Genomic DNA, 23,693 nt, shown 5'->3' with positions numbered 1-23,693 from the left:
GGTATTACAGTTTAAGTAAAGTCACATTAAAATGCACATCTTCATCTTTAACCTATATTAGGCCTTTGAATGAAACCACAGACAAATATGGTGCCATTAATATGTAGATGATTGCAGCTAATATTACATTTTGATTCAAATGTTTATTTCCAAGGTTGGTCCTGGTTTGAGACAGTTTGCATCAAATTACTAGTGCAATTTCAAATATTTCTAAAATGTAAAACAGTTTAGGAGTACATTCTTCTTGCTTCTATCATCAGGGGCAGTTTCTCCTCTTACTCAACCACAGCAATGATCTTGGAGGTCTTTATAAATTGAGTATTTGCTATATGAGGGATACCACTCTTTTTATAGCAACATTTCATTATTCTGTGCTTTTCTTTCACTGTCTGAGCCTATTTCTTAGAACATCTTGGACTGAAAACCTAGTTCAGGAACAACAGCATTTGCTTGCCAAAAGAACAAGTAATCCAATAAAATCCCCCCATTCTATTTGTAGGAAGAAGAAATTTTGCAATAGTTTAGGGCTGCCTCAAGAAAGAAAAGAAAGGGACATTCATAAGTGCTGTTTTAAACTATCAAGAATGTCTTAACAACGAAATTGGACAAATATCTTGTGGACATGTTGGTGATAAAACAACTGCAAAAGAAAATATATATACTTCTGTCAATGTTAATGAACATGGTTATAAGGAAGGCTCTGGCCTTAATATTTCAATGAAAGGATAAAATGCTGAAGAGTCACATGGTGTTATTGGTTGTTTATTTATCTGAAAGACTTGATCAGTGTGAATATATGTATGTAATCTCAGAAATCCCAACTAAAATGAATTTTTATGTCAGCATGAAAATAAAGCCTTATAAAACATACCTTCTTTCTTTAGATTAGCTGATGCAGCTGCCAGTGGTCCCATAGCACCCTCAATACCATCAGTTAGATGGATCACCACCTATGGAAGAAGAGCTTCATATTAATAAAGATGAGTTGTGAAGTGCTCCTCAGTGAAAATATTAGCTAGCCACTGAGTTGATATTCAGGAATGGCCTGAGGCTCAGGACTCTTAGAAGTCGGCAGTTATGTACTGCTGACACAATTACATTTTGCAAGGCAATATACTAAGCCCAGTCCTTTAAATACACTTGCTGCAAATTATTATACTCTATATATTTTCATATACCCTCCCCTTTTCTTCTGTGATTCCAGTAGATCAGTTCAGCTGGTCAGTTTGGCTGGTCTGGGCCTGCAGATGTATATGCATCAGTGTAGCCTAGATAATCACAACTGTTTGTTTTACTTTCACTATTCCAAGCAGGACATACACGCACACTACACAGCAATCATGGGGGGAAGGGGGTGTCCGTAGAATAATATTTTGATGCAGCAAAAGGATGTTTTTTTCCAAAAATGGCAATGGAGTCAACATTTACCTTTGTACTTCCAGTAGGAGCTGTTTTAAATTTATTCTGGTAAGACTTGAGGGTGTCTGCTGTGAGCACATACGGTCCGCCATTTCGCAAGGCTTGGAACTTTTCAAACAACTCTGGCTGATACTCTGAGAAATCAAAGGCTTCTACAACTCCAGAGGGAGTCTGTGCCAGAAGTGCTACACGCACTGTGGGTGCTTGGTTGGGAGTGCAGCTGATTTTCGGCATTTGACTGATCCTGTTCAGAATATCTTCAACCGTTGATTCCAGCATGGTTTGTACACCGAATATGTTTTGCCCTTGTATAGTATTTGAAACATCAAATCCAAGTATAACATCCAGATTGCAATCTAACATAGAAAAAAATGGCAAATATATCATTCATATAGTCAAGGGAAAGTGGCATGATAGCTAGAGAACCAATTGTTCAATTGTACTGTGTGTACAAATAAGAAGTATCTAAAAGTGATTTCTGGATTTCTGGTCAAGAATAGCTGCTCTGTTTGCATTGTTTATTAATATCCAGTAGTACATCACTTGATCCAATATCCCAAACATCACACTATGATCAGCTTTCTATGAAAAACCAGACAATTTGACCATGTTGTGTTATTTTTTTTCCCAAACTTGTATTATCACAGACCTTTGGGTGTTAATAAACAGCTACTTAAAACTGGACTACAGAACATACATGTAGTCCTTGACTTACAACAGTTTGTTAGTGACTGTGGGAAGTTACAATGGCACTGAAAAAATTCATTTATGGTGGGTTTTTTTTCATATTTACAACCATTACAGCATCCCCATGGTCATGTGATCAAAATTTGGTTGCTTGGCAACTGGAACATATTTATGACAGTTCCAATTTCCTGAGGTCATGTGATTGCCTTTTGTGACCTTCTGACAAGCAAAGTCAATGAAGGAGCCACATTCACTTAAAAATCATGTTATTAACTTAACAATTGCAGCAATAAAGATTGTAAAATGGAGTATAACTCACTTAACTTGTCTTGCTTGACAACATCAATTTTGGAATCAACTGTGATCATAGTGTCAAGGACCACGAAGAAGGGCTTTCTCTGTTTTGGTTCCCTCATTGTGGAACATCATCTCACAGAGAGAAGATTGGCCCCCATTTTGACACTCTTTCACAAGGCCCTGAAAATCTGGTTTTGACAACAAGCCTCGGAAATCCAGAGTGGGATGGATCCCATCAAGTCATTTTTTGATTGACTAATTGTTGTCACCAGGTGGTGGTTATTGCCTTTTATTTTATATATATATTAAATTATATATGTTTTCTTTATATATATATATATATATATATATATATATATATATATATATATATATATATATATATATATATATATATATATATATATATATATATATATATATATATATATATATAAAAATATATATAATTTATATACTCACTCACTCTGACTGACTCTGGGTGGCTTACATATATACCTTTGTAAGCCACCCAGAGTCAGTCAGAGTGAGTTGGGTGGCCATATAAATTTTCTTAAAAACAAATAAACAAAAACACCACCTATACTTGCTATTATGAAATTGAATATTAAAATAAGAGAAACAACAGCAAATGATTGTTGCACATATAAGTTACAGTACAGTATTGTGTAAATCTTTAAATTTAAAATAAAGCAAAAAAAAAAACAAACCCACAGAAACACAAAATTGAAATAAGATTTTCTTTACCTTTGGAGACTTCCACCACACCACGACATAACTGTTCTCTCATGACATCATTCAGGGTCACCAGAACAGCCTCATTGAGCTCTGAGAGGACCTGGGGAGTTGGAGCCCTAAAAGCTGTTGTGCTGTCACTGGAGAGCTTCGTAATTTCATTCATAACAATGTTTCTCACACCAACTGCGAAGACCCTGACACCCGACCGGGACAGCCCTAAGACTGCTGTCTCCCCATCATCTTCTGGCTTGCCTGCTGTTACAATGACAGCAATCTGAGGGACATTCTGGTCTTTCCTGCTGCCAGCCTCCTTCACAAAATGTTTTGCTTGGATATGCTTGACACCTGCTCCTGTGTTGGCAATTCTGCCTCCTTTGTAGGCTATCCTTTTCACTGCTTCTAAGATACGTTCCTTGTCAGAGAAATCCTTCAGAAAGAATTCATCACTCACATCAGAGTTGTATTGCACTAAACCAACTCGAATGGAATCGCCTTCATCATAAATAGCATCGATTAAGTCATGTATAAATTCAACAACATGGTGGAAATTGTCTCTCCCAAAATTGATAGAGCTATCCAGCAAGAAGACAATATCACCTTGTTTCTTATCAACTAAAAATTTTAAAAGAAAAAAAAAACAGGTGTTAGATAGTTCATTTTAAGGCATTTTGCTTTAATTATTATGTTTAGAAATGTGCATGATTTCTGTATTCACAGAATTCATCAAATATAATTCTAGTCATTGTTATTGAGAGCAATCATAATGTATTTTCTGAATAAGCACTTTCACAGTGAATAGCACTTTTCCTGACACTCAGCTTTTGATATCTTATTGGTGAATAAGCTAAAGCTGTATTTCAAGGTACCAATTCTCTGCACTCCCAGTAGAAAAGGAGATAGTAGCCTCCTACAGTTCAAAAGTTCCTTGAATCCCATTTTTAAGACATTACATCAAGATGATCAAGTACATAAATTAAATCCAGAAAAAAGTAATAAGCTACAGCAGTTCAAGATCAGGCAGAGAAGATCAGGCAGAGAAAAGGAAAAGGAAAATGTAGAGAAATGCCTCTTGCCCCCCTTAGAATAAGCCCGGTAATTTACAAATTACAGGCTATGGTGGACTGATGCAATAAAAACAACCTGGTTTTGAATGTTAACAAAACAAAGGAGATCATTGATAATTTTAGAAAGAGCCGGCATAGTCATACTCTATTTTGCATCAAGGCTGCAGCTCTGGAGGTAGTCAATAGTATTAAGTATCTGGGGGTGCAGATAATCTAATTTACTCTCTTCATTCGTTATCTTTAGTGAAACGTGCAAACCAATGTTTGCATTTCCTGTGTTGGATGAGAAGAGCATTACTTGGACTTCAATAAGGCATTTGATAAAGTAGACTACAACCTACTACTTGATAAGATAGTAAAATGTAGGCTAGACTGCATCACCACCAAATTGACTCATAACTGGCTGACCAACTGCACTCAATATGTAGTCCTCAATGGAACTGCATCTACATGCAGGGAAGTATGCAGTGGGGCCCCCAAGGCTCTGTTTTAGGCCCATCTTCATCAATCATTTGGACAAAGGAATAGATGGGGAACTTATCAAATCTGCCAGCAACACCAAGCTGGCAGGAATAGCCAACACTCCAGAAGATAGGCTTAAGATACAGAAGGATCTTGACAGACTTGAACATTGGGCGCTATCTAACAAAATGAAATTCAGTGGTGAAAAAAGTAAGGTTCTATATTTAGGCAAGAAAAACAAAATGCACAGGTACAGTATAGGTGGTACTTGCTCAATAGTAATAACTGTGAGAGGGATCTTGGAGTCCTAGTGGACAATCTTTTAAATATGAGACCGCAATGTGCTGCAGCTTACAAAAAAGCCAGAACAGTTCTAGGCTGCATAAATAAAGGGATAGAATCAAGATCATGTGAAGCAGGGGTGTGAACCTCAATTGTATCCCGGCCAGTTCGTGATGTATCATGATGTTTTTTGCCTTTTCTGAGCCGGGGTGGCCATGGCCTGCGTGAGCTGTATCTGGCCTGCAGGCCGCCAGTTTGACAGCCCTGAAGTGAAGTATTAACACCACTTTATAATGCTTTGGTAAGACCACACTTGGAATACTGCATCCAGTGTTGGTTGCCATGATGTAAAAAAGATGTTGAAACTCTAGAAAGAGTGCAGAGAAGAGCAACAAAGACTGGAGGTTAAAACATATAAAGAATAGTTGCTGGAATTGGGTATGTTTAGTTTAATGAAAAGAAGTAGGGGTTACATGATATCAGTGGTCCAATATCTCAGGGGTTGCCACAAAGAAGCGGGAGTCAAGCTATTCTCCAAAGCACCTGAGGACAGGACAAGAAGCAATGGATGGAAACTAATCAAGGACAGAAATAACCTAGAACTAAGAAGAAATTTCCTGACAGTGAGAACAATTAATCAGTGGAACAACTTGCTCCAGAAGTTGTGAATGTTCCAACACTGGAAGTTTTTAAAAAGAGATTGAATAATCATTTGTCTGAAATGGTATAGGAGATTGGACTAGAAGAGCTCCAAGTCTATTCTATTCTATTCTATTCTATTCTATTCTATTCTATTCTATTCTATTCTATTCTATTCTATTCCATTCCATTCCATTCCAATACTATTCTGAAACACATCTTTCTCCTTCTGTCCTGACCTCTTATTACAATTGAGAATGTTTTAACAAACTGCATCACTGGTTTGGTGGAAGCAGTGCCTCTGATAGAAAATCCATACAGAGTGGTAAGGATAGCTGAGAAAATTATAGGAAGCTCGCTTCCTGTTATTCAGGATATTGCTTATAAGCACTATGTGCTTAGAGCTCGAAGCGTTGTTAGAGACCCCACACACCCACTTCATGGTCTGTTTTTGTTGCTCCCTTCTGGGAGGTTTCAAAGTATCTGTAGCAGGACTACTAGATTTCATAACAGCTTTGTTCCTTATGCCATCCATCTTGTAAACTTGCAAGTTTCTTTTTTTCCCCCACCATGTACTGTATATGTATACATTCAAACTAGACTGTGATGTTTCTCTGTGTCGTATACTTGTATGTATGTGTTTATATGCATAATGGTTATTTTTTGAAAGCTGAATGCAATGAAATTTCATTTTAATGTATGCTGATCAGTGTACATTTAAAGTGACAATAATGTTTTTATTCCCTTCCGTTCCATTCCATTTCATTCTATACTATTTTAAATAAAGGATAAATTTCCCAAATTTTCAGGATCCACATTCCATTTAAGGCAACAGATCAAGTCCAGTTCTGAGGAAGTAAGCCTGGGAGTGGTTTGTTATCCACAGATGGTACAGAAAGAAGAAGGAAGACAAGTAGATATGAGAGAGTTTGAGATTGTGGGGAAAGAGTTGTTTTCTTTCCATTCTATTCCAGTGCAATGGCTGTCTGTTGTTGCATTGTTAATAAATAAATGAAACAGTTTTTGTTTTAATAATTTTACCTTCTGAAAAATTCCTTGCTTAAAACCTATTGATTCTATCTTAACACAGCTCAGTCCACCTTCCCAAGTACTGTACATAGATTTCAATTTCTGCAGATGAAACTGCAATATAACACAAGATGAAATTGGTGTATAACCAAGGTGCAGATCCCTACTTTTTGCTTGGCTCGCCATCCGTGCAGGTCACTGGCCTCTTTTTAACTGCAGGGACAGATAATGCCGTCCTCTTGCCTTCCTAGCCCATTGCAGATTTAGCCCTACCTGTTTTCTAAACACAATTCAAAGCTATTTATTTCCCCAAGCAAAGCAGTCTTGAATTGAGAACACTCAATATGTTCTCCACCTTTTTTCTATCAATCTTTCAGTTGACCCATCAATGGCTCATTCAGTCAATGAATTATCCTCACCTCTCAAACTTCATGTTCCATTCGACCCATTCACCATTTTGACTTCTGCCCAGAATGGGTGAAGCACGCTTCCTTACTTTTCCATCCTCTGCCCACAGTACTACAAAGATTCCCTTACTATTCTTTTTAAAAACATCTTTAATTTTTAAACACCTTTTATTTTAAAGGTTGCTCCTTTATGTTTATGAAGCTGAACAATCACTTCTTCCTTATTAGCAAAGTTTGTATGGACCAGTAAAGGGGCATAGGAACAAACTCACTTGCTATTGCTTTAATTATGGTAGCATGGGAGGGTATAATGATATCATAAAAGGGAAAAAGAAAGGGTTTTGTGTTGATTACAGAGGAAATATTATGGGAAACAGGGATGAAGGTGTTTGTGTGGGCAAAAGTCTGGGAAACAAAAGGAAAGGAGCTCATTAGAAAAAAAAAAAACCATAAAAGGAAAAGGCAGGCAGAAGCAGACTCAGCTACACAATTACCAAGCACCAAGGCTTGCCTTTCTGGTATGCATGAGAAGGGCCAGAAGCAGTAGTGTGACCAATTAGGTCATATAAGTAAGTTAGGCTGAGAACATTCTGGCCCTGTTGCCAACCCACTGAAATTTAGACTGGAAATTCTGAACTTGGCTTGAGAGTCACCTGGAGCTCTATCAGAAACAAGCAGCTTAGCCTGGAAGGCAGAATTACCCAAAAGGTCTAGATTTGTTGATTAGAGGTGGGTAGTTTCATTCTAACTTGTTTACAGAAAAGCACGTTCCAAACTGAACCTCTTATTAAACATGCAAAAAAAAGTACAATGTAAAAACTACACTAATCTTTGAATATTGTAAAGAAAATCGAAAGCTAAATTTTAATGGTGCCTTTTCATGCAATAGCTCTGTTGCAAACTCTATTTTATTTTATACAAAGCAGCGTGTTGACCCCAGCTATAGGTACTATTGAAGTGAAAACAGAAATCAATTTTCATTTTCATAAACTTATTTCTTTAAATCCCCCTGAATATTATTCCAACTCCGCATTTTAATTTAAAAAAAGAAAGACTGACCAGAGATAACTTCAGTGGGTAGTTCAGTTGGTGGTTGTACTGTATCAATTGCTGCACGGACCCGTTTTTCTATTGCTGGGAGCTCAGTAAAATCTCTCACAATAATTGCAGTTTGGGGATTGTTGGTGATCCTTTGCAATTCCACACTGTCTACTTGTCTTGTTCCAATTCCCAGAATACGAATCCCAGAGTTCTGCACCAGAATAGTAGGCCTGCTGATATCATCCTGGGATCTCCCTCCAAGCAAGAGGATTAAATGCTGGGGGATTCCATCTTCTCGCCTACTTCCTGCTGATCTGATGAAGAGTGTCTTCATGACATGGTCCAGAGCTTTCCCAACATTCAGGGGAGAACCACCTTTGTGCCTTAAGCGCCGTATGCTTTGTAGTACACTCTCTTTGGTCCGGTAGGTTTTTAAGTCGAACTCGGGAAACACTTCATTGCTAAACTGGACAACAGCAATTCTCACTTTGTTTGGTTGGATATCTAGCTTTTGGACAATCCGGTAAATGAAATCACGAATATGAGCAAGTCCATCTGGTCTGACATCATCAGAGCTATCAACAAGGAAGACGATGTCCATGGCTTCACTGTCAATGTCTACAATGAGGGGTGGGGTGAATGGGAAAACAGAATGAGACCAGCTTTTTTCTCACAGAAAGGAGTTCATGTCTAATATGCAGCTTCAACCCCTGGCTAGTCCCTGTCTCAGTGAAGAGAATCTGGGGAAGCAGCAGTAGACAATTTAAAGTCCTGTCAGTTGAGGTAAGGCTGGTCCAAAAGGACCAGTGGTCAAATGCTGAACTTACACTTTATTTTCCTCTGCTTTTTTTTTAAATCAAAAACACATCTTACAATTCTGCTTGGTGCTTTGGATCCCTGAAAATGTGGCAACCCTGGCTCTCAAGCGAGAGGGTTGTCATCCTGGTCCCAATATAGAAATAAAATTTGGCTTGGACCTAGAGAAATACTACAGCTCTGTCTTGCCAAATGCCGAGAATGATGTACCTCTATGCTAGTCACTGCAAAAAGGAAGCAGGAAAGACAGGCAGATGATGGGGCAATGTTCTACTCAGACAATCCTACAAATCACCTTACCTGTAGGGCGACTTGTATCAGCAATGATTTTTCGTATCTGTTGGGTAGTTAATGTTGTAAGAGGGGTTAACATTTTCTGTTCCAAACTAGGTAGATCTTGGTAACTTGCCACTTGAAACACATAATCAGAACTAAGTGCTATTTTGGTAATTTCCTCAGGATCCACATTCTTTCCAATAGGAAGCGGAGCCACACCAATCTGTTTGATCAGGTGTACCGGGTTTTCTGTATCATCATGAGGTCGGTGAGAATAAATAAGGATTAAAAACTGAGGTGCTCCTTCCTCTATGCGGCTCCCAGAAGGCCTTGTAAAGATATTCTTTGACACATATTCTAAGGCAGAACCAAGATTCACTTGCCTCCCACCTTTGGGAGTTAGTCTTCTCACTGCAGCTAGCACCTCCTCCTTAGTAGAATGTGCATTCAGCAAAAATTCAACTTTGGGACTATCACTGAATTGAATTACAGCTACTCGAGTAGCATCTGAACCCACATTCATATTGTTTACGAGCCGTTCGATAAATTCACTAATTGAAGGGAACTCAGAAATTGCAAACTGAGAGCCATCAATAAGGAAAACGACGTCTTTCTTTGTAGCTGTAGAACAAAGAATGATATTAGATGGCAGTCAAAATTATACTAGCAAATAAATTCAACATGATTAAAGTAGTTAATTAGCTAATACTAACAGCCACACAGTACAAAATATTGTTAAAAAGCTATAGAAAATACACACTGAAAATCTGATTGGAAAATAGCGTTTCTGATTAAATTGATAAATGATGTTTATTAATTTTACTTTTCTATTGCCTATTTCTTCCATAAAATTCTCAGGGGGAGACATAGAGGGTACCCATATACACTATTTGCTTTACTAAGGTATGCAATTGTTGAATAGTGTAATGTATGTTTATTAGAATTGAATGTATGTAAGAACATTTTTAGAACATTTAAATCATGGAAATAAAAATACTGATTGAATAAAATATTAACAAAAATCGATGTGATGACTTGAATCCTACAAATCTGGAAATTCTCATCTATATTTAGAACAATAAATAATGGTTTGTGGTGCTGTGCAACTCCAGTTAGCCTAGACTCCTTCTGAACTGGAATACCACATAGTATCAGCTATTCTACTGCTATATGCAGGAGACTATCATATCCAATATATTGTATAGAAGACTATCATCATTATAAAGGATATTTGCCTATTTTTCTATGTCAATATGCATGGGAAGTCAGATCACTAGTAAAGTAACACAGATGTTATAGGCATATTTTTTATTATCTATAAATGCATGCCCTACTCCCTGTACAAAAAATATTTAGAAAATAAAATGTGACCTAGGAACGTAACCTAGAATTATTTAGTCACTCCAATGATTTGATTATGCACTGCTTATTCAACATTTTCTGCCCCATTTATAAGCAGGGAAATGGGGGGGAGGGGGGAATCTTTCAGTAAATTTATCCAGGAACAGAAGAAGTTATCCAATATTTTGTGGATGGAGTTCACCGATCGCTATTCAAGTGGTAAAATTATTTCCTTGTTTTCTTCCTCCCTCCCTTCAACTCTCTTCTTTCATTCTGTCCCACTGCATTTGGAAGAACATCAATTGGGTGGACACCTGGCTGCCAGTAATCATTTTTCATAATGACTGTTATCCTTTCTGTGCATTAGGGCAAGAATTAGTGATTGTAAAAAGAAAAAGGAAAAATCTTTACTGGCCTTATTTATGGAAATTGAAAGTGGGGGGGGATTGAGAAAAACAAAATCTCAAGAAATGTTCATAAAGATATCTTCTGGCTTTACTAATTATATGGTTGTAGAAATGTGATTGTCTTATCCAGAATTTTCAACAGCGAGCAGGCTGTTGAAAACAATGCTTTTTGAAAAGTAGCAGCAATTAATTTTGGTCACCCTGTGTTCATTATATGCTTTGTTTTAAGTTGCAAATTACAGTATAATTTTTTTAAAAATCCCCTGAGCCAAATGGTGAAAAAATCAGCTCAGGGGCCGAGGCTTCTATTTCTGCCCTGGTCAGTTAGACCAGGGGTCCCCAACCGCCGGTCCGCGGACCGGTACCGGGCCGTGGAACAAGCCTTACCCGGTTCCGCTGGTTGCTGGCGCCGCCATCTTTTTGGTAAAAAAGCAATTTTCACGAAAAGATGGCGGCAGCTCAGCGCTTCGAGTGAGCTTTTCGGGTAGAAAGCCATTTCTACCGGAAAAGCTCACCGAGCGCTACACCGCCATCTTTTTGATGAAAATCACTTTTCCGGTGATGTGGAGTGATTTTTCGCCAGCAACCAGCGGCGCCAGCTGACGCCAGAACCGGACCGTCCGCGCCGAAGGTTGGGGATCCCTGAGTTAGACAACACTGAAAGGAGTTTCTGTAAGCCTTATTCAGTTCACTAATGTATAAGGTATTCACTAATGCCAGAAACAAGGACAGCAAATTCAGAAACAAAAGAATTTGTCTGCAGCTCAGTGACATTTGCATTTTCAATGCCAATGCTAAAAGGATCATTTTCAGATCCAAGGAAGCTTTTTTGACATAATCTCTTGTCTTTTTAGCTGACAGCAAAATCAAGAACTGTGGGACACATTCAGATATCCTGCTTCCAGGTGGGCTCAGGAACACATCTCTAGCAAGTTAATTAAAGGCTGCCCCTGTGTTAAATGAAGAGGAGATCATAGGAGATAATCTCTGAATGACACTGATCATCTCAATCTTGTCACAGAATATTCATTCAGAAGGAACTCTAGGCTGATACTGTGCTGGACCACATCAACCTGAACTTTATCAGGACCAATATCCAGGCTATCAGCAATTCTTTGTACAAAAGTATTAAATCCTGTAGAACTACTTCTGCAGTCATCTGAACCATCTATCAGAAATACATCATTCTTCTTCTGAACTTCAGATTCACAGATTCAGAAGGAAAAAATGAGATTCATCTTCATATCAATCATTTCTTAGAATGTGTTCATTTTTATCTTTTAAATTAAAATTAACTTTGCTTGTTCTACTAACAGAGTTTTAAAAAAACCTGGGAAAACTATGAAAGAAAAGGCATCATAAAGGAACAATGACATGAAACCCAAAAATGTTTGTTTCAGAATTTGCTGATAGGCCAGATAGAGAGTATGAGACCTAGTAGCTTCTCAGAGGAATCTTCTGCTATTGAACTTGAATAAATTATTTGACTTGAAATAACATTGTGTCTTTCATAATACAACTGATTTTTGATATTTTCAAAGTTTCTTTTTGCAGCTTTCTACATAGCATAGTCACTTCCCAATGATCATGTTCTGGATTGTTGCTTTCCTGATGCCATCTGCAGCAGAATTACAAAGAGAGTAGAGCTGGTACATTTCTACCCTAAAATACTTCCTAAGGAATGTTGCTTTTCCATTACAAGGATCAGAGTAAAGCCGCTTATTTACAAAGAGTCCTTGGGAGAGTTGGTAATGAGATTCCCTTCCCCCAAATGATTTTGTATTTCTACAGCCCTGACAAATAAATTAACACTAGAGACAAGTTTCAGGGCTGAAAAAATCTTTAAGTTCTCAGATTCCTAGAGTCACTAGAATCTTTATTCACATTGGTTTTCACTTCTTGCACTTATTGGCAACGGGTTTTTTTCTACGATATTGTGAAGCCCTGATTGAATCTATTATTTCGAGGTGGGATTATTAGGGGTTTCATGGGTAATGCTTTTCAGTAGCAAAACATGTCCCTGGAAATTTCCCAGAATAAAATTCCTAAAAGAAGAACTAGCTAGCTTTTCCCATTCCAACTTTATCGACCATGAAAAATGGTCCTGTACCTTGTTCTAAATTTGGATTCAGCTTATAATGGTTTGTCAGTTTTCAGCTGAAGAATATGTTTGCAAATTTGCCAAAGTGCATTGGCTTCATAAATATATCTGATTGTCTATGTGTCACCTTCCTTGTGTATCCAATCACACTTGGCCAATAAAGAAATCTAATTCTAATCCTGACTGATTTTAGTAGGCTGTAGAAAATCAGATCTTTCATAACACAGAACGTCTGTTTGATTGCAGTGGGGTAACACCCCAATCAATCAGTCTGAATATTTTAAAAAAATAATGAACATCAAGTGATAAAATAAAAATAAAGAAATATACCTTGAGGTTTAAGTTCTATGGTTTTCAATAGATTGACTATTTCGTGTTGTATGTCTCCAATTTGAGAAAGGGTATCAACCTTTAGAATGAACTGAGGGGCATAAACTATCCTTTCTAATTCAGCTGGATCAGAGGTCTTGGTTTGGATAACAAAAGTAATCACACCAGTTCGTATCACGGTATCAGCGCTTTCATCCACAGTGTCATCTGATGTCCCAGCCACAAGAAGAACCAGGAATTGTGGCACGCCTTCTTCAATCCTGCTCCCAGCACGTCTTACAAAGATGTCTTTTACAGCATAATCTAGTGCAGCTCCAATGTTTAGTAGCTTTCCTCCTTTCATCCTCATCTTTCTCACTTTCTGAAGGATTTCTATCTTGGATGGGGTGTCAAAGTTGAACTCCACGTTTACATTGTCGCTAAATTGTGCTACAGCTACTCGTATAGTATCTGGCCCCACATTCAGGTCAGAAATAATTTGGAGCAGAAACTCTCGAATAGCAGGAAACTGGCCAGCCACATTCAATGAGCCATCAATCAAAAATAAAATATCAATCTTGTTTTCTGGAATGAAGTGAGGTAAAAATATTCAGTATGTATCATTTTATTACAGAATTTATGTATATATAAGTGACAAGAAATCCAAATCACATTTGATTAGTTAGAAATATAATTTGACTCAGGTGATCGCTTTCTACAATTCTGATAGGAAATGGAAAGATTATTGGCATTCCTATATTTACAATTTAAGCTGCTCCTGTCACTTGCTCAAAAGGCTTGATGCTGAGATGGTTTAAGAAAAAACTTTCTGGACTGACACATTTTGGTAATGGCATGCGAGATATTCAGTCTGGGCAACAGACTGTTGTGTTCTCCCACTGGACCCTTCTGCTATTGGGCCCCCCACTTCTCTCTGCTAAAAAAGAGTCCCCAACCACTCTCCCTCTTGTGGGGGTGTATGTATATAATAACAATAATAAAAATTATATGATGCTGGACCAGTGGGTGGTACTTTTCAATTTCCTGGACCACAGTTGAGAGTCAGGGACTGGCCCAAAGTCATCCACTGTGCCATCTATGCCTAAAGGCAGGGCAGAGCCTGGCTATCCCACTCCTGGCTCAGCACCATAGCCATGGCAGTGCCTCTAGTTGTTAATATAACATATAAGATATAAAATGTCAGATATAATAAGATACAATTAACAGTTCATAAAATTAGCATGTCACTCAAGACATATCTCTGTGATAAAAGAAAAGTCAATGTAATATGAAAAAAAGCAAATTACCTGTTGATGTGCTTGGAACTTCTTCCACATCTCCACTAACATATGTTGTTAGTGGACTAATAATTTCCTGTGGTAAAGCTGGCAGAGAGCTGAATTCATCCTTAAAATATACTATTTGTGGATTAAATGCAATCTGCTGAAGTTCTGCTAGTTTGGCGTTCCTAACCCCAACACAAAAGGTGAGCACTCTCTCACGAGCTAAGGCATTGGCGGCATCTTGGAAGGCATCAGCAGATGGCCCTGCCGCAAGGAAGACTAGCACTTGAGGGACATTCTCATCTTTCCTGCTCCCGCCTGCTTCAGTGAAGTGATTGGAACGCACAAAATCTAGTGCAGCTCCTGAATTCAGAATTGACCCTCCTTGCAGTCTCAACTGCCTCAGACGAGAAAGGACATCTGCCTTGGTTAGGAAGGAGTTTAAAAAGAATTCTGTTTTGGGGTTCTCACTAAATTGTACTACGCCGATTCGTACATCATCAATTCCAACAACAAGAGAATTAACTAGGTTCACAAGAAAGTCACGGACATATGGGAAGTTGGTATTTCCAACGTTGGCTGATCCATCCAAAAGAAAGACGATATCTCTTTTGGTTACAACTGCAGTAGAGCACAGAAAATAACATGAGACTTCATAGAAAAACACACCAGTATTGGTCATGTGTGCATTTGCAACTGCGGTACACACATGTATACCTCATTCAAGAGACGACAGGACAGGACAGGACAGGACAGGATAGGACAGGACAGGACAGGACAAGAAAGGGCAGGCATGAAAAGAAGAAACGAGAGGAGTATCAAGAGCCATTTGCCACACGATTAATCAAAACACACCAACTACATTTTAAAATGTGATATTTGTCAGATTTCCATTTGCAAGTAATGATTGCTGACTGCATGTGAGCATGTGGAACTGTGGATAGATTATCTGATATTAAGATTCTATTCCACTGAATTCAATGGACAATGCAAGTGGGCTAGAAAGTTTCCAAAGACTCTGATCATCTGGTCAAATAAGGTCAATTGGAAAATCTTCACCTGTATGTTAGATTCAGCTTGATATAGGTAGTTAAGGCATCAGGCTACAAATTGGGAAACTTGAGTTCTAGTTCTGCCTTAGGCACAAAGCCAGCTGGATGACTTTGGGCAATCACTTTATCTCAGCTCTAAGAAGGAGCAATGGCAAACCACTTCTGAAAAATCTTGCCAGGAAAATTGCAGGGACTTATCCAGGCAACCTCTGAAAATCAGACATGATTTGGAAAAAAAAACATGTACATTGGCATCATGATTTTTTCAGGGTGGAGTGCTCTGTTTTGGCCACTTAATGTATCAAAGAGCAAAATTTCCTGCCATGAACTGGGACTATTTATACCCTTTTACTAGTTGAAAATTTGAATTTTATCTAGAAATCTTTAGATCACAATGTTACTAAGCATGGACCATGGCATAGAAAGTCAAAGAATACAATCTGCAATTAATCCAATTTTAACAGATGAGTTTTAGATGAGATTAATCATAACACATTGGGCCATCACTTCAGAGACGAAACTTACTTAGCAGTTGCACTCTCCCATGCAATTTCCCTGACCTTCACCACAACTGTCACAGCCTTGTGCACCCCTGTGCACTCACATGCACCTTCCCCAACCCACACCACACCCCTTGACTTGTACCTTTCACACACACCTATGCAAAATCCCTGACTCATATGGCACCCTTTGCATACTATTGTATAGCCTCCCCAATCTGCATGGAAACTTTCACACAATCCCATGCACCATCCTAATCTGCGTGGCACTCCTTGCACACCTCTGCATACTCACACACACCATCTCCAATGGGGAGGAATGTAAGGCATGTTGCAGATTAAGAAGGGTGTGGGGGATATGCAAGAGATTTCGAGCAGGTTGCAGAGGATGCATGAGAATGCAGCACAATTCAGGAAGGGTGCATGGGATGTGCAAAGTGCATAAGAAGTGCCACACTGGTACAGAATTTGGATGTAGCAAGGGTTGGGGAGGGCATGTGGGGATTGAGTGCAGCATGGGTCAGGAAGATTATATCAGAGGTGCTGCACACTCAAGGAAGGCATGTGGTGGTGCAATAGAAGTCAGGAAGGATGAATAGCCGGTGCATGAGAAGTGTCAAATGAGTTGGGAAAGATGTGTGGGGATGAGTGAGGTTGTGGAAAAGGTGCTGTATGGGTCAGGGATCAGTGCATGGGTGTCTACTGGGTGGTCGAGTGGCTAGTGTAGTATGAGTGCAGATTAGCAGGTTGCACAGCTGGGGGACACTTATCCAAGAAATTTATGATCTTCCCTGCCAGTTTCTTGATTGCCTAGCACTCCCTACCAGCTTCCCACAAGTAAATATTTTCTTTGCAATTTTGATCAAGTGCTGGCTTCTCCATTGACTTGTGAGAAACTGGCAGAGAGGATTTGAAATGATAATCATATGATGACATCTGGCTGCAGGAGTGCAGTGGCCACAACCTTTCCAAATTTCCTTCCCAAGGGAGTAATGGATGCCAGCATTCTGTAATTTAGTCCTGGGTTGAAAAATTGTTGTCCTTTGATGCAGCATTTTGGCCAATTGATGGTTACAGACAGACATGAGAGATAGTAATATATAGATACAGAGAATTGCATGCTCTTCAATCAAAACTCCAGGAATGTCTGCATAAATGGAGAACTTGTTTATAAATGTTAGAAATACAATATTTAGAAAAAGGAAAAAGTGAAAGTAAAATATTTTGCTGCCTATTATCCAATGTTCCCCATTAGTACCTATTGTTACCCTATAAAACCCCAATCCATTGAAGAGATTTGAAAAGATTGGGGATGTGGGATGGGGCAATTGGTTTCCACGCAAAATTGGATTAACCTAATCACAGAAGTGAACATTTCTTTAAAAGGAGGAATGTACATTCATATTACATATTTACAAAGAGAAAAGGGGAGAGGAAGAAAATGTATCTTCACAAATAAGGCAACATTTAAGAGCATTTTTAATTTCAGCTCTAAAATAAAAATGTCATCAGTGATATGTACCATGCAAGAAAATATTAGTAAGAAATGTACACTTTGAAAAAGGTTTAAGTTGCAGATTTTACTATATTCTAACTTAAGGGTAATTAAATGCTATCTGGAAAGTTAGCAAATTAATGATGATGTACTGTAACTTCAAAGTGGTTATGAATATTCAACATTATTGGAGAGGCCATTTAGAAAACTAACATTTTGTGGTTATAATAAATATTTTCACCTTCCTTGTGTATTCTATGATAAGATTAGAGTGAACAGTTACATTGCCAGATGGATGGAGAAGAAAGTAGATTGACCATCAGGGATTAAATTTCCTATTTAAAAAATCTCCTACCCTCAATCTTAAAATAAATTACATATTGCTAATTTTTTAATGAACTGATTATTATCTAATTATAACATTGATGGGAGAGAAAAAGTATTTCTATTATTTTGGAGGAGGATATACAAGTCTTTAGAAAAAACAATGAATCTATGCATTTCTCTACTAACATCTTATGGATATTAATAAAGAACTAATAGCTGTAAATAATAACTGAATAATTAAATAGTACGGCAACTGAATAAGTGATACCTAATTCCAGCTAACTCAATTTAGCTGAAACATCATGGTGATCAATGGATAAATGGACAATGCTAATAATTTTGAATCTGCCACTTTTACATGTAAGGCAAAAGAAATATATGGAAAAATATATCTCACAATGTTTTCAAATGTTAGCTACAACGCATGCAATATTTTCTATACCGACTTAATTGCCAAAATTAAATTAAATTAGTTAAATACAAACAATAAAAACCTATCCATAAATAATTTCAAGCAATGAATAGACTCTATAGGCAGTTCTTGTTTAGTGACTGCCTTAGTTACGATAGTGATGAAAAAGTAACTTAATAACCATTCCTCTCATTTATGACTTTTACAGGTTAGTAATGTAAAAGAAAGCTGAAGTAAAATAAGTACAGTTGCAATTTCACTTAGTGACTATTTTGCAATGACCAAGTTGCTAGCCCCAACTGTGGTTGCTAAAAGAGGTCTACCTGTATGTACCTGCTGGTGACAGGAATCAAACAGCAATATAAATACACACATACATACATACATGCATGCATACATACATCTTTTTTTTTAAGTGCTAAGTAAAATGAACAGAAATTACCTTCTGGTGATGGTATTTCCACAATTCTTATAGGGGGTGACTTTATAGATGACACAACATCAGAAATGAAGTTTGTTAGTACAATTGTGCGGAATTCTGTGGGGATGAAAACTATGCTTGGTGCATAGGCAATTTGTTCAAGTTCGGTACGATCAACATTTCGGGCTCCCACAGCAAGGACCACGATGCCGTTCCTTTTAATTTCTTGTGCTGGTTGGAGAACATCATCTCTGGACACACCCCCAGTGATCAGAATCAACATGGGAAGCACACCTTCATCAATCCTGGCTCCAGCGGCACTGGTGAAGAAGTTGTTTTTAACAAACTGCAGTGCTGAGCCTGTATTAAGTGTGGCACCACCCATTGGTTTCATTTTCCTAACAGTGGCGGTGATATCTTTTCTTAACTGGAAGCTATTTAAATAAAATTCTGGTCTTACAGTATCTGCATATTGTGCCACTGCAACTTGAGTGAGATCTGGTCCAACTTCCATTTTGCCGATGATTTTGATCACGAAATCACGAATTGCATTAAAGGGGGCAGTTCCCAATGCAGTAGAACCATCTATCAGGAAGACTATGTCTCTCTTATTGACTTCAACAACTGTAAGCAACAATATATAAGCAGTCAGTGTGCTTATTCATTGAAGAACACTTATACATTCTGAATTGGTACAAGTATTATTAGATAAACATTCATATTTCTTGTACAAGATATTTACTTTAATTGTTGAGTTACAGTATATTCAAATATATTCAATCTTTATGCTTGTGATTTTTTTGCACTTCAGTATTTCTGCTTAAAATTCGTGGGTAATATTCATGCAACTACATTTTTCTGGCTTTACCGTAAAATAACATCAAAGACTGTAAGATTCTGCCTCCCTTCCCACTTCCATACATAGAAAGACCAAGAGAAGCTGTTATAAACAGCTTTATAACAGCAAAACATACCTAGGTCCAAAACCTACAGAAAACCAACATCAGTAAGTGAACAGATTTATGAATGAGCACACAATTCCAAGAACAAGTTAAAGGGATTTGATATTACCTTGATGATATTCCTATTAAAAATAAATTAACTTATCGTTTTGAAATGACATGGTAATGGTTCTCATATGGAATTGTGATGAAAGCTTTATTATTGCAAGATCATGTACTGCTATACAAACTGTCCCAAAGAGTTTCCACAGGAATCCTTTTGCCCAGTCTGCCACAGACACAGTTAACTTCAACCATAATTTCCACTTTTCCTCAAATATGGAACAATGTGCTGTGGTAGGTTAATCTGATTCATCACCCTCCTTCCCTGTTATACTTTAGGATGGGGCTGAAAATATTTTGGGACAGTTAAAATAGTTTTAATTGCTATATTGAATTTTACTGTAAATAGGCATTTGTATGCTACCTTAAGCCAGTAGATAGGTTGTCAGCATGTAAAGGAATGAATGAATGAATGAATGAATGAATACAGAGCAAACTCAGCTCTGAGTGGAAGTAAACTAATTACCTATTGGCATCAATAAGAAATAAGTAATATACATGTGTGTTTCAGACTATACATATTTAATCCCAATAGAAGAATAACTCAGCAAGTTATTAAGGAAGTTGTTGAGATAGTTGCAGCAAGTCAATTACTGAGTATCCTAGATGAAGCAGATCATTTGAATCCTCTTCAGTCCAAAAATGGTGACGTGGCAGGTAATAGATCTTACGGCAAACATGATTCTGACTTAAATGTGAAATTCTCATCAATCACTTTTAGCTCTAAAGATCTATTACTCTGGATGTAAAAGAAGTCCAGTGGTGGGATTCAACATTTTTTACTACTGGCTCTGTGGGCATGACTTGGTGGGCATGGTATGGCTTGGTGGGCATGGCAGGGGAAGGATACTGTAAAATCTCCATTCCCTCCCTACTCCTGGGGGAAGGTTACTGCAAAATCCCATTCCCTCCCTACCCCACTAACCTGCTTTCCAGCTCCGTTCTCCTTTACAAAAGAAGACCCAGCCAATCAGCTGGGACTTGGGAGGCAGAGAATAGATGGGGGCAGGGCCAGTCAAAGTTATGGATTTGGGAGTGGGGTCCTAAATAAATAGCACTTGGCCTCCAGCCATCTTTTGAGGAAGTATCCTACTACAAAGTACCCTAGATAAAGCAGATTGCCCTCTCCAGTCATTTTCAAGTTTGGTTATGGGACAGAGACAGCATGGATTTCACACATAATCCATTGTAAATTATACTAAATCATAAAGACAAGCCAATTCTATTATTCTAATCCAGACTTCCAGGCGGAAAGCATTAACATTCTCCAAGGCCACCCAGGTAAAAATGTAGCCCCACTTGCCTTTTCAACCTCCCCACCCCACTTTGCTCCTAGGATTTTTTAAAGTTTGAAACAGGGTTGGAAACAGGGCTTGGGCTGGATCTCATTTTTATTCTCTCCAGAATTGCAACATTCAACTCACAAAAATAGAGAGACAGATTTATGCCTAGAGATTTCAGACTGAAAAATAGGTTACTTGACCCATCACCAGGACACTGATGCCTTGCCATTTTTCAATCTGGAATCTGAGTGACTGGAATGATTACTAAGAGTTTCACTCTAGGAGCTGCTTTTATCTTTCAGATCCTGGTGCTCCATAGCAGATCAGATGTAGAGTGAGCACATTTTAAATTGCAGTAGAATCTTTATTTCATTCAGTTGTGAGTTCTCAGTGAGTCTTGTAATGGGTCTTGTGGTCAGGTCAGAGTTGTTGGGAGGTGAACTGCTGGAGGGGGAGGAATTGCATGGGTTGATTGAGGGTCGATGCTCTCTCTGGTTGACTGTGTGGCTGATTTGGATTCTGAGGGGTTCCTAGGCTGGTTGTAGGTCAATGTGTCTGTTGATGGAATTGTTTGTGGAGTGCCAGGCTTCGATGCACTCACAAGCATGGCAGCTGTAGTATGACCAATGATTTTTGTGCGTTGCTCCAATCAAACCGGTGCTGTTTGGTATCGGTGTGGGTAGAGATTAAAGATTTGGAATTGTGGGATTTGACTGCCAGATGGTGTTTGTGGATCCTGGTTTTTAATTGACATGATGTTTATCCCATGTAGAATTGGTTACACTGGTTACAGTTGACCCATCAAGACCCATCACAAGACTCACTGATGACTCACAGCTGATCCATCACAAGTCCTGTCACAAGACCCTCACTTGACACACCCACACCTGGAGCCGTTATAAACAGAGGAAATTTGACACTGACATTCACTGAAGATGTTACCTAGCCTGGTAACGAAACATTTGGAAACCAACCCACAAGCTTGGAGAACGAATCTCCACCCTCGTCCTACACCCGAGCTACAGATATTTGCCACTATTACAAGCAAAGATTTCCCCCTTGGTTCTCATCTTTTCCATGATGTTTATTCTTTTCCTGAAAAAACTAAGAAGACAGGTGAGTTCTTAAATTTCAGGCAAAACTTTTAAAATTGGCAATGCCATTTGGAATTTCAGAAGCCCTGTTCACGATTGTGGTCTTAATAGGGTCAATAATAGTAACATCACTCCTACTTCTTAGTGCATTTTTTAAATGGCAAAGTACATAAGTAAGTACTACTTTGGTGGGAAGATAGCAGCATTCCATGTGCCTTGGTGTATAGTCACAGCAGTACAGTATCTATGTTTATGCAGTTACACATAAGCATCTACCCTCAATCCCATCATTCTCAATCCTCAGGCTACTATCAAACAAATAACATTTGATATAAGAGCAAAAATAACTAAATGCAAGATAACAGTTCATTGAAAAATACATACCTTCTGTAAGAATGGTTGGGGCATCTAACAAAATGAGCCTTTGGGCCACTCCAACAATGTTTGGCAGTAAGAGTTCTTGAAGTTCACCAAGGTTACGTGTATCCAGGGCAGTAAATACGAAGCTTTCATCAGTAGCAATTTGCTGAAGCTCTGCATTGTCAGCATTTTGGACCCCAATGCAAAATGAGAATATACTAGCTTGCTTCATGGCTAAAACTCCTTCTCTTATGTCATCACTAGACTCAATGTTACTTATGAGCACTAAAATCTGTGGCACACCTTCCTCTATTCTGCTGCCTCCTGAGTGGGTGAAGTGGTTTTGCATGACAAAATCAAGAGCGTCTCCAATATTAGCTTCCTCGCCACCAAGAATGCTAAGGGCCTTCACTGCCTCTAGAATATCAACTTTTTGGGTGTAGCTGTTCAAGGAGAATCCAGTTCTGGGTTCATCACTAAACATAACCACCCCAATGCGTATGAGCTCAGATCCAACTGAGAGTCTTTCAATTAAATTTGCAATGAAATCACGAATGGCTGAGAAAGTGACAGCGCCGTTCTTTGATCCGTCAATAAGGAAAATAATGTCAGCAGATTCTTGTGCTTGAAAAAAAGAGAAATGCAACAGGTGAAAGCATTAAACCAAGTGAATCCATGCAAGTTGAATAGTGTTCTGACATGTTTCTTTGAAAAACAGCAAGAAACACGATTATGGAGGGGGAAAAACATGTGGTGATCAAAGTCAATGAAACTTTCCTGCCAGTTCTGCATTCTGATTGAATATGAATGATCAGTCTTTGGGAAAATTGCCACAAGGACAGTTTTTGTATTATATATTCTTGCAAATTACTATATTTTGCAATCACAGATGGGCCACTCTCACATTAAAATAGAATGAGGCTCTAAAACAACTTCATCATCAAAGAAATGTGAGCTTTGTACATGAGGGAGAAGCTTTTTTCTATATACAATGCCTTCTTATGCTCCAGGTTTTACTTCCTACACCCATAAGATGTGGCAAAATATAAGTGGAAAATGTTTCCATTTTGAGATTTAACACGGATCA

The 23,693-nt window shown here is 38.3% G+C and overlaps 1 protein-coding gene across 1 annotated transcript in view; it reads right to left on the bottom strand.

Moving 5' to 3' along the window:
• Window positions 1-23,693, bottom strand: part of COL6A3 (collagen type VI alpha 3 chain) — a 112,145-nt gene that overhangs the window by 60,170 nt on the left and 28,282 nt on the right. Inside the window, exons 4-12 of the mRNA XM_087949339.1 lie at window positions 22,631-23,230; window positions 18,827-19,429; window positions 14,623-15,219; window positions 13,337-13,900; window positions 9,182-9,778; window positions 8,084-8,683; window positions 3,151-3,753; window positions 1,429-1,775; window positions 872-950 (exon numbers count right to left, since the gene is read on the bottom strand). Coding sequence (XP_087805465.1) covers window positions 872-950; window positions 1,429-1,775; window positions 3,151-3,753; window positions 8,084-8,683; window positions 9,182-9,778; window positions 13,337-13,900; window positions 14,623-15,219; window positions 18,827-19,429; window positions 22,631-23,230 — 4,590 coding nt within the window. The remainder of the gene's footprint in view (window positions 1-871; window positions 951-1,428; window positions 1,776-3,150; window positions 3,754-8,083; window positions 8,684-9,181; window positions 9,779-13,336; window positions 13,901-14,622; window positions 15,220-18,826; window positions 19,430-22,630; window positions 23,231-23,693) is intronic.

The sequence above is a fragment of the Notechis scutatus genome, chromosome 1, assembly GCF_049901735.1.
Source record: "Notechis scutatus isolate UNSWTSFEM ecotype Mainland chromosome 1, rNotScu1.2, whole genome shotgun sequence".
NCBI classification, from domain to species: domain Eukaryota; kingdom Metazoa; phylum Chordata; class Lepidosauria; order Squamata; family Elapidae; genus Notechis; species Notechis scutatus.
Note: the sequence above shows the minus strand (reverse complement) of the source record. Positions and strands in the feature narration are given on the sequence as shown.